This window comes from Antechinus flavipes, chromosome 1 (genome assembly GCF_016432865.1).
Source record: "Antechinus flavipes isolate AdamAnt ecotype Samford, QLD, Australia chromosome 1, AdamAnt_v2, whole genome shotgun sequence".
In the NCBI taxonomy this organism is placed as follows: domain Eukaryota; kingdom Metazoa; phylum Chordata; class Mammalia; order Dasyuromorphia; family Dasyuridae; genus Antechinus; species Antechinus flavipes.
The window spans coordinates 170,202,271-170,220,901 of record NC_067398.1 but is presented as its reverse complement, the minus strand read 5'-3'; the positions used below and the strand labels follow the sequence as shown (position 1 = coordinate 170,220,901).

At 32.1% G+C, this 18,631-nt stretch overlaps 1 protein-coding gene across 2 annotated transcripts in view; it reads left to right on the top strand.

The window, feature by feature from the left end:
• EDIL3 (EGF like repeats and discoidin domains 3) overlaps window positions 1–18,631 on the top strand; it is a 634,428-nt gene that overhangs the window by 127,572 nt on the left and 488,225 nt on the right. The window contains exon 2 of one of the 2 annotated variants that reach the window (XM_051993052.1): window positions 18,393–18,521. The exons of the other annotated variant lie outside the window; for it this stretch is intronic. Within the exon in view, the coding sequence (XP_051849012.1) occupies window positions 18,393–18,521 (129 nt within the window). The remainder of the gene's footprint in view (window positions 1–18,392; window positions 18,522–18,631) is intronic. 2 annotated transcript variants of the gene reach the window in all.

Sequence of the window (18,631 nt, the reverse complement as noted above, 5' to 3'; positions counted from 1 at the left end):
CCACTAAAAGCAGAATCCTTATTAATATGTAAGCTTCTGAGACCTCTGTGCACAATGGCACTGCACAATTTGACTCCAGTTTTGTTAGTCATCATTTTGGATCTTTGTGACCAAGGAGATGAACTTTATATAGGAGTGCATGTTTAGTAATAATTCTTGCTGCTTTCTGGTATTTTCTGGAGGAAAACTGTTGCTGCTGCATTGATCCCTGTACTGATAGTTTTCTAAGATCCTTTTGAGTTTCTTAATGTGGGTGCATTAGCAATAGTAAAAAAAAAAAAAAAAAAAAAGAAGAAAGAAAATAGGCTAATAGATGAGAGCATCTCTGATTAAAATACCATGGTCAAAATTTAAATTGAGAATTTGAAGTTGTAGTTTGCTTTTATTTTTAGTTTTCCTATCCTAACTATATAGTGTGGATCCCTTTAGATCTGGAAGGGGGTAATTGGATAGAATATTCCAGAAAAGATATCCAATTATTTAACATCAAATGCATACTTTAGAACAAAGTTTTATCTACTGAAATATGAATCTTCTTATGCATTCTTTTATCCTTATTGAAAAGCAGAGCCCTTCAAATGGAATGTATGTTTTTTTTTTTAATGGACAGAATGAAATTTTGTTAATATATAATAATAAATTACATTTAAATAAACCAGAACCAGTCACATATCCATAAGTTTTACTTTTTAAAATTTTGCTTTAAAAAATCAGTCTGTGCATCAAAACTAAGTAGACCATGTAACAAATCAGAATTCACTATTTCAATGTAAATGACCTCTCAAGAGGAACAAATGTAAATTGAAAGGCATATTGTTGATTCAAAAAGTGACATTTATTTTGTTCTGTGTAATTTCATAGGCAGTAAATCATAAGGGTGCTAACATTTTCAGTGAGTTTTACTAATTTGAGTATGCAAATTCTCATGAACTTTATCTCATGTTAAGTAGTTATTGCTCACTTGTGTGTTAGAGTTTGCTTGTTTAGTGAAGTACATTATTTACAGCAGGGCTTCTTAAACTTTTCCACTCATCACTCTTTTTTATCAGAGAACTTTTTATATGATCCTAGATATATAGAATGGGCATACAAATAACATTTATTGATAATAAATTATAAATTTATTTTAAAACAATTCTTTGGTAAATATATATATGTAAATATATATATTTACCATTTATTAAAAATGAAAGCAAATTTGCATACTAATGAGATGAATGCACTTTATTTTTACATAAACAATTAAATTTTGGTGAAATGTTTGATATTTTTTACTGTTGCCAAATTTTTACATCCTCTCACATTACCACATGACCCCATGTGGAGTTGTAGCCCACAGTTTATGAAGCTCTGATTTACAGGGTAGTTCAAATTTTGATTTTGACCAATGAAGCCAAATTTATTCTCTCTGTTTTGAGATGAACATGCTAATATCTAACTTAATCTAATGAAAGTACATTAGATATGGAATAGGATGTCTAGGATTGTCATAAGATTTAGAACTAGAGAGAATCTTAGAGTAATAGGGAGTAGATAAAGCCAAATGAATTTGAAATCAGGAAAAAGTGGGTTCAAATTCTACTTGAGACACTTACTCTCTTTGTGATACCATGAAAGTTATTTAAATAAGATTCAATTTTTTTTATTTAAAAAACTAAAGGTTTGAATTGGATCATCTAGAAAGCTGTTTCCAAATCTAAATTTGTAATCTGATTATCTAATCTAAGCCCTTAATTCCATAGCTAAAGAAAAATAAGACTGAAAGGTTAAGGACATGCCCATGGGTACACAGGTAGCAATCAGTAGAACTGACATTTGGCACCTAAGTTTTTTTGGCATCTGTAGTAGAAGTGAAAGGATACTGGATTTAGAACCAGAATATATAGGTTCAGGTCTGAACTCTGCCTCTTGGTAACCTAATCAGTTATAAGAATTTGGGCAAATTATTTAACTTCTTGGTGTCCTGGTTCTTTTATTTATAAAATGAGGAAATTAGATTTGGTAACCTCTGAAATTTCTACCATAATCCAGTAATTTTATGACTCTAATGAGTAATTTAACTAACATATCCTAACTCTATTATTATGGGAAATCATCTTAATATTCTATTTATTTTCCCATATAAATATTTGATATATTTCTTAATTCTACTTCATTTAATTTAATAAACAATATTAAATGTCTACCATGTATATAAGGCCCATGATTGCACCATTTGATTATAATGTAAATTAAATTAATTTATGTGTATTAAATATTTATAGAATCTCAAAGAAAAGATACTAAAGGATCCTACTGTATTACATGTAGTGAGAGAATTTACAAAAGTGATATTTTGAATTCAATGTATAGTAGATACACATAGGTAGGCATGGCTAATATGCATAAGGTCCTGGAATCCTGTATTCCCCTTTCCCTATTAAAGGTATGCTGATGGCAATAATAACAAGTCTTAAAGATTTATATTTCAGCAAAATGTAAACTCCTTGAGGGTATAAACTGTCATATTTTTGCTTACCCTCTCCTTAATGCTTACCATAGTACTCTTCACATACATACTAGAATTTCAATAAAAATTAGGAAATTTGAGTATCAGCAATTAAAGTAACATTAAATTAAATAGAACCTTCTAAAGATTGACATGAAATTAAAAGGTTGGCAACAATGATCCAGAGGATCCTTTTGGAGAAGCTACGTATCAACTGTCACTTCAGAGAATGAAAATTTTACTTCAGCAGCCACAAAAAAATGAAGACCCAGGGAGATAGTGTAGGGAGTGGAGAAAGGGAAAATAAGTTTCTATCGCTAAAATATTTGGCATTTTTAATTCATTGAACAATGAAAATATTTATAGTTTTATCAATAGAAATGACATAAAAGATTTATTTCCCTGTTTTGCTACTTTATCATAAAGATGACAGGACTTTCCATCTGACTTAACAGGAGAAACTTACGTGTGTTTTCTCCTCTATTAAAATGTGAACTCCTTGAGAACAAGGACTATATTTACTTATTTTACCTACACTTAACACAGAATTTTACACATAATAAGCATTTATTTTTTTTTTTTACTCATTCATTCAATTGGGAGAATTCAACTGTCAATTTTCATAGCCAAGAAACATGAGAATGGAACAATTTACCCCACCATAAGAGAGAAGCAGTACTGAGATGTAGTGAAAAGAGTGCTAGGCTTGGATTCAGGAGATCTAAATTGGAAGCCTGATTTAGACATTACTTGTGTGATTTGTGGCAACTGTGAGACCAGTTTCTAAAGTAACTTTATTTTATCCTGAATTGTAAATGGAGAAACTTAAACTTGCACTACATGCTTTTTAAATAACCATTTTGCTAAACTATATCCAAATGTTTCATCATTTTTCCATCATTTGGAGTGTATGTGTTCATAATCTGTAGAGTCTAAACAATGAATTTGGGTTCAAGTTCAACAACACATTCTTTGAGAGGTTTTTGTTTTTAACGCGTTAAATCATTGTAGAGAGTAAGTTTTATACCATCTAAATAACTATATCAAGATCTAAAGGTCAATGATTATTAAGTTATAAAAATAAAGATAAGACAAGTTATTAAAGTCACTAAAAGTGCAATAATCTGTTGAAAATGGACAGAAGGCTAGTGAAATGTCTGAAGGAGACACTGAATCCAGGCAAGTACATCACAGTCAACTCTGCAGCCTGGAGAGTAGGTGGAGTGAGCATGGAAACAGTAAGTTAAATATAGCAGACAATGATTTCTTGCCTTGGGGAAAATAATTGCCTCATGCTACTGCCAAAAGGCAAATCGGCATCAGCTTAATTTGCCTGCATCTGCCATAAACGGGAGGCAGAATCATAAAACATAGTTAGATTCAAATTAAACATATCTGCCCTAATGTAAAACAGAAGAATACCAGCCAGGAAATAGGTAGATATAACACTGCTCATGGATTATTCTGTGCACAGCTGCATTTTATATGTGTCAGTGAAAAAGATTGCAGAGTCACAGAATCTTGGACTGCCCTATTTTTCCTGATCAGTTGAGCCTCTTTAGACTAGTTACACTGATGGTTTTAATAGACCATGCCAACATAATCACTGAGGGAGGGAAAAAAAAGAAAAGAAAAAAAAAAAGAAAAAGAAAAAGAAAAACACACTGCTTTGCTTGAAGTGCAAGATTTTATTGTATTTCACTCAGAAGTTCTTACCTGAGTTGACACTTCCCTAAATTAATTGACACTACAGGGCATCAGAAGTCTCTGAAGTGTATTTTAATTGGTTTTAGTATTGAATCATCTCATATGTGTTTTAACCAAAAGAATACTTAATAGATCACCAAAATACTTAGCCTTTCACAGTATTACTGTCTCTCTAAGGATAATAACACAGCCACTGATAACCATTTTCTTTCCCCTAAAAGAAATAAAATCCATTTAGGAAAGATTGTTTTCCCCCTTAAGACTGTCAATATTGTGGTATAGTAGAAAGAATGATGAATGTATGGTCATAAGATAAGAGATTATAGAACCATAGATCTAGAGTTGAAAGAATGACTCCCTGAATTTTACAGATGAGAAAGCTGAATTCCAGAGAGGTGAAGGTGATGTGATTTATTGAGTTGGAGGACTTGGGTTTGAATACCAGCTGTGTCACTTACTACCTATGTGACATTAGACAAGCTGTTTCATTCTATTTGTAACCTGAAAAAATTGTGCTGAATTGTGCTGGTCCAGGGAAGACACTTAGAAATTTCCTAAATCTGTTTTCTCATCTTTCTCCTTTCTCCAGACTTAATTTTATTACTTTCTGGTTTACATTGACTTTTTCTTCTTTCTACTTTTTCCACTTTACAATAAGAAAGAGAAAAATCCTCACAATAATCATGAATTATCAAACAAGACAAATTTCCACATTGGCTTTGTAAAATAAATATATACAAATATATAATATATGCATATACATATGTATATATGCAATATAAGTAGATTAATTTTACATAGCCAGTATGGAAATTTGTTTTTGTGTGACCATGTTTATATATATATATACACATATATATATTTGTTTATATATACACATACATGTATATGTTTCATTCTTCATTTTAAGTCTTTTAATGCTTTAGCAAGAGGTGCATAGAATACTTTTCGTCTTCATTTATCTGAAATCATGGCTTGTAATTGAATCAATCATAATTCTAAAATCTTTCAAAGTTGTGTTGTTATGATTGCATACATTGTTTTCCTGGTTCTGACCATTTTGCTCACCATCAATATCTATGAAACTCTTCATTTTGCCATTTCTTATAGAATAACATTCAAATATATTCATATGCCATATTGTTTTAGTCATTCCCCAGTTGGTAGATGTCAACTTTATTTTTCTTTCCTCCCCAATTATGGAGTCACTATAAGTTTTTTTGTATGTAAGCATCTTTTTTCTTTTCCTTTCACCTTATTGAGGTAAGTCCTACTAAAAGTGTTTGTGTCAAAAAATTTGTAAAATTCAGGAGGGGGAGATAATTCCAAATTCCTTTCCAAAATGACTATAAAAATTCATAATTTCACAAATAGTGTATTAATGTGCTTAGTTTCCTACCACCCATCTAGCATTTGTCCTTTTTTTTTTCCTTTAGCATTTTGCCAATCTGATGGTTGTGAGGTGTTAAATGCCAACTTGCTTTTATTTGCCTTTCTTCAATTATTAGTGGTTTGCATTTATAATCTTTTGAATGAAACAAATGATTTGAATGATCACTAAAGTCCCTTTTCCTTCTAAAATTTCATAATTCCAGGAATCTGTAAGAGTGGATTCTGATCTCAGATCTACTACTCAGATCTGTGCAAGCATCAATCAATCAGCTAATTAATAAGCAAACAAGCTTTTAATATTTACCTTAATAATGTTAAGTACAATAGGGAAAGACACAAAAATGAAATAATTCCTGTCCTTGAGGAGTTCAAATTGTATTACCATGTATCTTGTGAAAATCATTTAACATATATATAAGTTTCCTAAGTTGACAAATAAGTGCCTATAGATATCAAAGGACATAATGAAAAATACCTTAAAGTATGATGTTAAATAGAAACAAGGGCCACTAAACCATGAATACTCCATGGGAAACATCTTGCCTTTGAAAACCATATATTAAAACTATCTATTGTCCATTGTTCTTTTAATTAAAAAAAAAATTCAATTACATTTTAATCTAGTTTGAGCTGCACTGAAGAATCTTGTGGGCTACAAACACCCATATATTTTACATACCTCTGCCTTAAATGATACAGTTCTATGACTATATTGGGGATATTTTTTTTTCATATTTTGATACTTTGGTGAGTTTATGATGTCATTAAATACTGTTCCAAATATGTTATCCAAATATGTGACTTAATGTTGTATTTTATGGTATTTTTGGTGATGTTGTAATATATTTCATTTTGCTTATATCTGTCTTTCCATTGTACCAAGGGTCTGCACAAATCTGATTCTTTGCAAATAATCATATTCTAAAATTTACATCTTAGGTAGCATCACTACAAAATATTGATGCTGACTCAAAATATGTGTGTATGTGTGTGAATATTGCGTATTACATCAGCTGAGATGATTTTATTAACTGATCTTGATTAATGTTGTTTTTTTTTCTTCTTTGTTAAAAGAATCACCATAGACAACGAGGGAAATAAAAAAAATTTCAAGTTTCTCTGGTAAAGATACCTTTTCTCAAATTTGTAGAGAACTGAGTAAAATTATTAGGAATAAGTGTCATTCCCTAATTTATTAGTTATTAAGAAATTAAAACAGGCAATTTTGAGAAAAACATTTTCAAAACTATAGTTATATTCAAAAATGTCTAAATCACTAATAGAGAAGTGTAAAATGAAAGAGCTCTAGGATATCACCTCATTTAGCTATCAGAAATGACAAATAATAGAAGGAATAAGAAAAAAAAATAGATACGCTGGTGAACTATGTATAGAGTTATGAATTAGTTCAACCATTCTAGAGAACAATTTGTAACTATACTTGAAGGGCTACAAAATTGTATATGTTTTGACTCAGCAATACAACTATTCAGACTGTATCCCAAAGTGATCAAAGATAAAGGAAAAGCAGTTTTACAGTGATAGTTATAGCAACTCTTTATGATCACAAACAATTAGAAATTGAAGCAATGTCCATAAATTGGGAAAATGAAAAAAATTGTGGCATATGATTTAATGGAATTTTAGTGTGCTATAAGAAATGACAAACAAAAAAAATTAATAAAACACAAGAAGACTTATATGAATTGATTCAAAATGAAATGAGCAGAACTAGGAAATCATTGTTCACAGTCATAGCAATGTTGTAATGATGACAAATTGTGAAAGACTAAGATATTTTGATAAATGCAATGATCCAAGATAGTTCCAAAAAAAGTCGTGATGAAAAATATTTTCCACTTTCTGAACACTGGGAAACGAATGTGAACTATCTGCATTTTTGTTTCTCTTCCCGGGTTATTTATACCTTCTGAATCCAATTCTCCCTATGCAACAAGAGAACTGTTCAGTTCTGCAAACATATATTGTATCTAGGATATACTGCAACATATCCAACATATAAAGGACTGCTTGCCATCTAGGGGAGGGGGTGGAGGGAGGGAGGGGAAAAAAATTGTAACAGAAACGAGTGCAAGGGATAATGTTGTAAAAAAAATTACCCTGGCATGGATTCTGTCAATATAAAGTAATTATTAAATAAAAATTAAAAAAAAAAAAGAAAAATATTTTCCATTTTCTGACAGAGAACTGATGAACTCAAATTGAAACATAGTTTTCTCACTTTCTTTTTCTCGCTTCTCCATGATGTAGCTATGGAAATGTTTTTCAGGATTTCACATATATAATTAGTAGCATATTGATATGAATTGATATCAATATTTGATCATTGATTGTGTTGATATTGATAATTATTATTATATCACTTGGTTTTCAGGGAATAGGGGAGGGCAGAAAGGAAAAATGGAACTGAAATTTTAAAGATAATGATAAGATAAATAATAAAAAAAAATTTTGATAGCTTTTTATTTATAAGTTATATTAATGGGTAATTTTACAGCATTGACAATTGCCAAATCTTTTGTTTCAATTTTCCCCCTCTTTTCCCCCACCCCCTCCCCTGGATGGCAGGATGACCAGTAGATGTTAAATATATTAAAGCATAAATTAGATACACAATAAGTATACATGACCAAATCATTATTTTGCTGTACAAAAAGAGTCGGGCTCTGAAATATTGTACAATTAGCCTGTGAAGGAAATCCAAAATGCAGGCAGGCAAAAATATAGGGATTGGGAATTTAATGTAATCATTGGTAGTCATCTCCCAGAGTTCTTTCACTGGGCATAGCTGGTTCAGTTCATTACTGCTCTATTGGAAGTGATTTGGTTCATCTCATTGCTGAAGATGGCCAGGTCCATCAGAATTGATCATCACATAGTATTGTTGTTGAAGTGTATAATGATCTCCTGGCCCTGCTTGTTTCACTCAGCATCAGTTCGTGTAAGCCTCTCCAGGCCTTTCTGAAATCATCCTGTTGGTCATTTCTTACAATAATATTCCATAATATTCATATATCACAATTTATTGAGCTATTCTCCAAATGATGGACATCTACTCATTTTCCAGTTTCTGGCCACTATAAAGAGGGTTGCCACAAACATTCGTACACATACAGATCCCTTTCTCTTTTTTATGATCTCTATGGGATATAAGCCCAGTAGTAACACTGCTGGATCAAAGGGTATGCACAGTTTGATAACTTTTTGAGCATAGTTCCAAATTGCTCTCCAGAATGGTTGGATGTATTCACAATTCCACCAACAATGTATTAGTGTTCCTGTTTTCCCACATCCCCTCCAACATTCCCCATCATCTTTCCCTGTCATTCTAGCCAATCTGACAGGTGTGTAGTGGTATCTCAGAGTTGTCTTAATTTGCATTTCTCTGATTAATAGTGATTTGGAACACTCTTTCATGTGAGTGGTAATAGTTTCAATTTCTTCATCTGAAAATTGTCTGTTCATATCCTTTGATCATTTATCAATTGGAGAATGGCTTGATTTCTTATAAATTAGAGTCAATTCTCTATATATTTCAGAAATGAGTCCTTTATCAGAAGCTTTGACTGTAAAAATATTTTCCCAGTTTATTGCTTCCCTTCTAATCTTGTCTGCATTAGTTTTGTTTGTACAAAAATTTTTCCGTTTGGTATAATCGAAATTTTCTATTTTGTGATCAGTAATGATCTCCAGTTCTTCTTTGGTCATAAATTCCTTCCTCTTCCACAGGTCTGAGAGGTAAACTATCCTGTGTTCCTCTAATTTATTTATAATCTCATTCTTTATGTTTAGGTTATGAACCTATTTTGACCTTATCTTGGTGTACGGTGTTAAGTATGGGTCGATGCCTAATTTCTGCCATACTAGTTTCCAATTTTCCCAGCAATTTTTGTCAAACAGTAAGTTCTTATCCCAAAAGCTGGGATCTCTAGGTTTGTCAAACCCTAGACTGTTATAGTTATTGACTGTTTTGTCCTTTGAACCTAACCTATTCCACTGATCAACTAATCTATTCCTTAGCCAATATCAAATGGTTTTGGTAACTGCTGCTCTGTAATATAATTTTAGATCTGGTACAGCTAAGCCACATATATTTGATTTTTTTTTTCATTAATTCCCTTGAAATTCTTGACCTTTTGTTTTTTCATATGAACTTTGTTGTTATTTTTTCTAGGTCATTAAAATAGTTTTTTTTTTGTTTTTTTGTTTTTTTTTTTCTGGATTCTGATCAGTATAAAGCTAAACAAATAGATTAGTTTAGGTAGTATTGTCATCTTTATTATATTTGCTCGCCCTATCCAGGAACACTTAATATTTTTTCAATTGTTTAGATCTGACTTTATTTGTGTGGAAAGTGTTTTGTAGTTTTGCTCATAAAGTTTCTGATTTTCCCTTGGCAGATAGATTCCTAAGTATTTTATACTATTAGTAGTTACTTTAAATGGAATTTCTCTTTGTAACTCTGTTGGGTTTTGTTAGTGATATATAAGAATGCTGGTGATTTATGTGGGTTTATTTTGTATCCTGCAACTTTGTTAAAGTTGTGGATTATTTCTAATAACTTTTTAGTAGAATCTTTGGGGTTCTCTAAGTCTACCATCATATCATCAGCAAAGAGTGATAATTTGATTTCCTCATTGTCTACTCTAATTCCTTTAATCTCTTTCTCAACTCTTATTGCCAAAGCTAGCATTTCTAATACAATATTGAGTAGTAATGGTGAGAGTGGGCAACCTTATTTCACTCCTGATCTTATTGGGAATGGATGCAGTTTTTCCCCATTACATATGATGCTTATTGATGGTTTTAAAAAGATGCTGCTGATTATTTTAAGGAAAAGTCCATTTATTCCTATACTCTCAAGTGTTTTTAATGGGAATGGATGTTGGATTTTATCAAATGCTTTTTCTGCATCTATTGAGATGAACATGTTTTTTGTTAATTTGGTTATTAATATGGCCAATTATATTGATAGTTTTCCTAATATTGAACCAGCCCTGCATTCCTTGTACTTGGTCATGGTGTATTATCCGGGGGTTGATTTTCTGTAGTCTTTTTACTAATATCTTATTTAAGGTTTTAGCATCAATATTCATTAGGGAGATTGGGCCATGATTTTCTTTCTCTGTTTTCAACCTACTTGGTTTAGGTATCAGTACTACCTGATGTACTGATGTCTGTGTCATAAAAGGAAATTGGTAGGACTTTTTCATTCCCTATTTTATCAAATAATTTATATAGCATTGGGGCCAATTGTTCTTTAAATGTTTGGTAGAATTCACATGTAAATCCATCTGGTCCTGGGGATTTTTTCTTAGGGAGTTGATTAATAGCTTGTTCTATTTCTTTTTCTAAAATGGGACTGTTTAGGATATTTACTTCTTCCTCTGTTAATCTGGGAAGCCTATATTTTTGGGATAGTCATCCATTTCACTTAGGTTATCAAATTTATTGGCATAAAGTTGGGCAAAGTAACTCCTTATTATTTCTCTAATTTCCTCTTCATTGGTGGAAAGTTCTCCCTTTTCATTTTTAAGACTACTAATTTGATTTTCCTCCCTCCTTTTTCTAATCAGATTTACCAAAGGCTTATTGGTTTTTTCATAGAACCAACTCTTAGTTTTATTAATTATTTCAATAGTTTTTTTATTTTCAATATTATTAATTTCTCCTTTTAATTTTAGAATTTCAAATTTAGTATTTGATTGGAGAGTTTTAATTTGGTCTTTTTCTAGTTTTTTTTTAGTTGCAAGCCCAATTCATTGATCTTTTCTTTCTCTATTTTATTCAAGTAAGCCTCTAAGGATATAAAATTTCCTCTTATTACTGCTTTGGCTGCATCCCACAAATTTTCATATGATGTTTCATCATTGTCATTATCTTGAGTGAAATTATTAATTGTATCTATAATTTGCTGTTTCACCCAATCATTCTTTAAGATGAGATTGTTTAGTTTCCAATTACTTTTTGGTCTATTTACCTCTATCTTTTTGTTGAATGTAGTTTTTATTGCATTGTGATCTGAAAAGAAAGCATTTACTATTTCTGCCTTTTTGCATTTAATTTTGAGGTTTTTATGTCCTAATATATGTTCAATTTTTGAATAGGTTCCATGAACTACTGAGAAGAAAGTATATTCCTTTCTGTCTCCATTCAGTTTTCTCCAAAGATCTGTCATACCTAATTTTTCTAATATTATATTTACCTCTTTAATTTCTTTCTTATTTGTTTTGTGGTTTGATTTGTCTAATTCTGAGAGTGCAAGATTGAGATCTTCCACAGTTTTGCTGTCTATTTCTTCTTGCAACTCTCAACTTCTCCTTTAGGAAGTTAGATGCTATACCACTTGGTGCATATATGTTTAATATTGATATTGCTTCGTTATCTATGCTACCCTTTAGCAAGATATAGATTCCTTCCTTATCTCTTTTGATTAGATCAGTTTTTGTATTTGCTTGATCTGAGATAAGGATGGCTATCCCTACTTTTTTTTTACTTCACCTGAAGCATAGTAGATTCTGCTCCAGCCTTTTACCTTTAGTCTGTATGTATCTCCCTGCTGTAAATGTATTTCCTGTAAACAATATATTGTAGGTTTCTGACTTTTGATCCAGTCTGTTATTTGCCTCTGCTTTATGGGAGAGTTCATCCCATTCACATTTACGGTTAAAATGACTAATTCTGTATTTCCTGCCATCTTGTTATCCCTAGATTATGTTTTTCTTTTATTTGCCCCCTCTAACTCTCTTCCCCAGTTTTAAACTTATGTGCCCCACTTGTATCACGGTGCTCATCCTCTTTAGGATCCCTCTCTCCCCCCTTTTGAATCTCTTCCCCTTTCTTGTACCTTTCCCTTATTACTCTTTTTCTTTTCCCTTTTCCTCTCCCCCTTTTTAATGTGGTGAGAAAGGATTTTCTGTAAAACAAGTATGTCAATTATTTTCTCTTTGAGCCAACTCTGATGAGAGTAAGATTCACACAATGTTCCTCCCCTTCTCTAAGTTCCCTCATATATGATAAGTTTCCTTTGCCTCTTTGTGGGATGTAGTTTCCCTCTTTTTTTCTCCCCTTTCCCCCTTTTCTAACATTATCCCTTTTCCATTTCTACTTCCCTTTTTAAATGTTATATCAGTAAAATCAAATTATACATGTAGTCTTTTTGTATATTCACAACAGAAATACAATTCTCAAGAGTTTATTTTTCTTTTTCTGCATCTCTTGAGTCCTATGGTTGGAGATCAAATTTTTGTTTAGTTCCCCTTTTTTTCCTTAGAAACAAATGGAATTCATTTGTTTCATTAAATGTCCATCTTCTTCCCTGGAAGAAAATGCTTAGCTTAGCTGGGTAGTTTATTCTTAGCTGCGATCCAAGTTCTTTTGCCTTTCGGAATATCAATATCAGATTCCAGGACCTTTGATCCTTTAATGTGGAGGCAGCCAGATCTTGGGTGATCCTTATTGTAGCACCTCGGTATTTAAATTATTTTTTTCTGGCTGATTGTAAAATTTTTTCCTTAATCTGATAGTTCTGAAATTTGGCCACAATATTCCTTGGAGTTTTTATTTTAGAGTCTTTTTCAGAAGGTGTTCATTGAATTCTTTCAATACCTATTTTACCTTCTGATTCTATTACCTCTAGACATTTCTCTTTGATGATTTCTTGTAAAATAGTATCTAGGCTCTTTTTTTCATCATAATTTTCAGAAAGTCCAATAATCCTCAGAGTATCTCTCCTAGATCTATTTTCCAGGTCTGTCATTTTTCCAAGTAGGTATTTCATAGTTTTTTTCCAATTTATCATTTTTGAGGGGGTTTTGCTTGACTGATTCTTGCTGTCTCAATGAATCATTAGTTTCTATTTGTTCAGTTCTGATTTTTCATTAATTAATTTCTTCATTAGCTTTTTTTAACTTCTTTTTGTATATGTCCAATTGAGTTTTTAAATGAATTGTTTTGCACTATGAAATTTTTCTCCATTTCACTATTTTTTTTTAGTGAATTATTTTCTTTTTTCTAATTCACAGATCCTACTTTCTTGTGAGTTCTTTGTCTTCTCCAATTCACAAATCTTACTTTCCAGAGATTTTTTTTTTACTTTTTCCAATTCACAAATTCTGTTTCCCTGTACTTCCTGGGAATTTTTTACCTTTTCCAATTCATATTTCAAAACTTCTCTTTCCTTTCCCCATTTTTCTTTTAACTCTCTTTTGAGACTTTTAATGGTCTCTTCTATGAGAGCATTGTGTAAAAGGGGATAGGTAACATTCCACTTTGGGGTATTGTTTGGTGACTGTTTGCTTTTAGTCTCTTTGGGGTTGCAGACCTGCTCTTTTTCTGTATAGAAGCTATGGATCGTCCTTTTAATTTTTTACTCATTTTTAAAAGCCTTTAGGGTTTGCCTTCAGGACAAGTGGGTTACCAGCTTTCTGGCAGAGCAGGAAGAGATGTAAACTGGCTTCAAGCTCCGAGATGGGAGTGCTCTGAGTGAAAGTTTCCCCTTCCCCCAATCTGAGGGGAAATCTGCTGTGTGGTTTGTCAACTGCCCTAAGGCTAGAGACTAAGCAGTGAAAGTGTCATTGCCCCAGGTCAGAGCCTTTGTGGGGCTATGGGTATTAGCAGCTGACCAGCAAATAGTGAATAACTCAGTTCGGATGGAAGTCTCTGCCCTGAAGCAAATTGCCCTGCAAAAGTTCTATTGCCCCAAGCCAAGCCCCCCACTGTGCAGATTAGAGGCTGCCCTGGGCTGTGCCCCCCTGCCTTGCAGGTTCGCAACTGCCCCAAGGAAAAGCCCGGTACTGTGGGTTGGTGCTGTGATCTGTGCTCTCACTTCCAGTTTGGGGCTCCACTTGGAGCCTCTAGTTCTTTCCCTGCCTACGCTGATCTTCTCCCGGCCCCAAGGACAAAGCTTTTCTGGTGAGATTCCAGATTATCTTGGGCTGGTGAGTGGTTGTACTTCCAATCTTTATGAATTGTAGCAGTCAAGGCTATTTTTGAGGCTGGATATAATATTGATAGTAAGGTTAAGAGAGGAGCTTAGAAAGTCATGTGTGCCTTCTCTGCCATCTTGGCTCCGCCCCCAATAATAAAAAATTTAAAAAGAAAAAAGGGTTATTGAATGATGAAGACTATATTTAGAAAAAAAGGTGTGGAAACAAAAGATGGTAATTACATTTTAATTCTGAATTTTTTTTTTTTTTTTAACTACCAATCAATATTTTCTCATGTCATACTTTTCATTTCCTATAATGTCAATAAAAACATTCAGAATTATCAACTTCTCACATTAGACTACTGCAGTAGGCTGTTCCTTAATTATTCTTATTTAGTGGTGGTAGAGATGGTGGTGGTGGTTGTCGGTAATTGTTGTTGGGTGATTTCTTCTTACTAGGATGATCTCTTTTGAGTGTTTGGAGTCCCACTGAAGAATGCCTGTAGTGTTTTATGACTCCATACAGCTAGAACAATGTTAATTGCGAAAAAGAAAATGTGAAGAAACTCATTTATCTAGGATATCTCTTTTACATTTGGTTGTAGAGCAGAATCATCCATGATGGTGGCAAACCTCTTTATTGAGCATATTTTTATATTTACTAGCATTGATATTTGACATTGATCATCAGTTAATTAAATCTATCTTTCTAGTTGTATTTATCAAGGAACACTGGGTAAAAGGATTTACCTTGATAAATACAAGGAACACTGGGTAAATCCTACTCAGAAGAGAATCTATAAGGCTATATTTGACTGCATGGAGTCATATACTCTTTTTTACACTGAGCAATCAGCAAACACAATGCAGTGTTATATTCTTTACATTCCTCTATCAAAGATGTACTCAAAGATGATATATTTAGTAGAAAACCATCTTCAAAATCTTGCTTATTTCCTTCTCAAAGATTCATAAAGGCTATCTTCAGAGAATGTATAAGTCATTCTCATAAAGATTTTCTAAAAATGAGAAAGGAGGCCTATGAGCCAGAAGTTGCTAATGTCTTATTGCTCATTTGGGGAGAATAAGGGAAGAATTGGGTGGAGTGGGAGTCAATGAAATGATCTATAATCTTTTCAGTTCTTTTGGAGTTTCACTCACCTTCAAACATCTAGAAAATTTATCACTGAATGCTTTAAAATTGTGCTGCCAATTTCTTCTGTATCTACAAGCTCCCCCATCAGCTCTTTCTGACTACAAGCCATTCAATACTGAAATATTAGCAAATTAATTGGCACATAGTAGATGCTTAAGAAATTCTTATTGGATTAAATTGAATTGAATTATTAGGGCTTAAATGCCATTCTTCCATTATCATTAATGATAGGAATAGATCACTGTAGAAATGCTGTCAACTCATTTTAGATTTTGCATTAATTTTTTTTTAATCTTTTGTGAGTGTCATCTAGATACAATTTAAATGTTTCAACTTTGATAGATCTAAGCTAAATATTCTGTACTACCCTTCCTCAACATGTTTTCTCCATCTCACTGCCATGCCTCTCACTCTGGTAAATAAATCATGTGTTTTCCTTTATATCAGTTAAACTTCTCTAAGAAATGGTTATAAACAGTTTTCTATATATTTCTCAATTTATGTTGATAGACATATCCCCAATGCATATGAATTTTTGACATGATAGAATTTACATTTAGATGGACAGAAAGGACACATTTATATTGTTGAGGTACAACATAGTTTTGCACAAAATCCCATTGAATATAATAATACTGATATTATCACATTTCTCAAGTATTTATATATGTGTGACAGTCATATAACACTCCTAGTCTATGCAAATTAATTTGCCATTAAATGATAAGCATAAAAAAAATTTTTTTTTTAAGTGAAACTCAGTGCTTGCCAGCCTGGGTACACACAACTGTAATGTAGGATTATGGATTTATATATCAAAGGTACCTTAGAGATTATCAAATCCAAGAAATTATTTTACAAATAAGCACAGATAATTAAGCAACTTACCCAGTATCATTCAGATAGTAACTATCTAAGGTAAAGCTTAAATACTGTTTTCTTCAGTATTATAAAATTCAAGCCCGTTGTCTATTCATTATACCATGCTGTCTCTTGGTATGTAGAAATGCAAATATATAAATAACAATTTCACAGTATGGAATGAAAGATGTAAATTACACTTTCTGATCCATTACTTCCACTGGTAGTTCCTTCCACTGGTAGGAATATACCCCAAAAGTATGGTCAAAGAGAGAGAGAGAGAAAGAGAGAGAGAAGTCTGGTCAAATATTTTCATAACTGATTCAAATCTCTGCCTTTTCTCCTTAATCAAAACATTCCTTTAAAATGACATAATAAAAATATCAAAGCCAAGTTCTTTACTAACCTGATCAAGTAAAGCTACATCTTCTATCTTTTCATATTAGATTGGCAAGACAATTTGATAAATTATATAATATAGAGTTGGAAGACAAATAAGTGGAGTACCAAGCAAATTAAATGTCCTTGGAATATCCCAGGAACAAGTTTCACAACTGTAAAATACATTAACACCATGGTGATTAGGAACGAAATTTTCCTTAGAAAAGATGTCTTAGTCTTTCAGAGTGTCAATGTATAGGCTATCCCCTATAGTCTTTTGAAATAATGTCAAACTCTGTAAAGGGGCAAAAAATAGGAGAAGCTTAAAATTCTGATTCCACATTGTAAAACAAACAACAAAACCTGAAAATAGAATAATTGCCCAACAACAAGGGAATGACTAAATAAACCATGATATATTAAAGTAATGTAATTGAAACAATGAGCATAAGGAATATAGAGAAATCTAGAAAAACCTTTATAACACAATGAAAAATGGTAAAAGCAAAACCAGCATAATTGAGTACATAATAATTAAATTTTTTTAAGTGAATAATAATGGCTACAAAAGAAACATGATGGAGATAGAGATTGAAAATCATTAGTATTTTATATATTGAAATAAATTAGTTCAAATTGAAATTGTTGGCAAGCAATTTTAACTAAAGTTGATATTATATATAAAATGTATAATTATCATAGGAAAACAATCATTAAAATGATTTAATAAAAATAAAAACAAAAAGCTAGGTGGCCACAGTGGATAGAGCACTAAACTCAGACCTGAGTTCAAATTCATTTATGATCTGTGTTACCCTGGACAAGTCACTTAAACCACTATTTGCCTCAGTTCCTCATGTGTAAAATGAACTGGAGAAGAAAATGGCAAACCACTCTAGCATCTTTGCTTAAAAAAAAAAAAAAAAAAAAAAAAAAAAAGAGCTCCAAATAGAATAACGAAGAGTAGGACATAACTGAAATGACTGAACAACAAAAACAAAAAATTAATTTAAAAAACATGATTATGGTCACCAACATCATTTTTCTCACACTATCATACATGATCACTTACTATAAATAATAGTCAGTCATGTGAGAACTTGGTGTTTTATGAACCCAGTTGACAGTAATATTTAATTTAGTTCCCATCTATAACAAACTATTATTTATATTCACTGTCTCCTATTCATTGTTTCTTCTTCACTTCTCAACCCCTTAAAGTCTTACTTCTGTCATTCTTCCTCATAACTCAGTGTCTCAATCAATCCAATTATGTCTTTCATCTATATGAATTCAGTTCATGGAATCTTTGCTCTGAGAAGTAGCATCAAATTAATCTATAGAAAGTTGCTTGCAAAAAATTGAATAAATAAAATCTCTGCCCATTGATAGATAATTCATTTCATGAGATTGATGGGATGGATAAAAAACTTAGTACCTGTTCCTTCAATCCATAGGTGATATTTGTGACTCTAATCCATGTGAAAATGGAGGAATCTGTTTGACAGGACTGGCTGATGAATCTTTTTCCTGTGAGTGTCCAGATGGCTTCACAGATCCCAATTGCTCTAGTATTGTGGAGGTTGGTAAGTGAAAGATTTGAATACTTTAATGGCTATCTGAATATTTTCTTTTTTTGATCTATGCCATGAGTTTGGCTATGACGCAATGTGCACATTGTATAGGTGTTGGTATA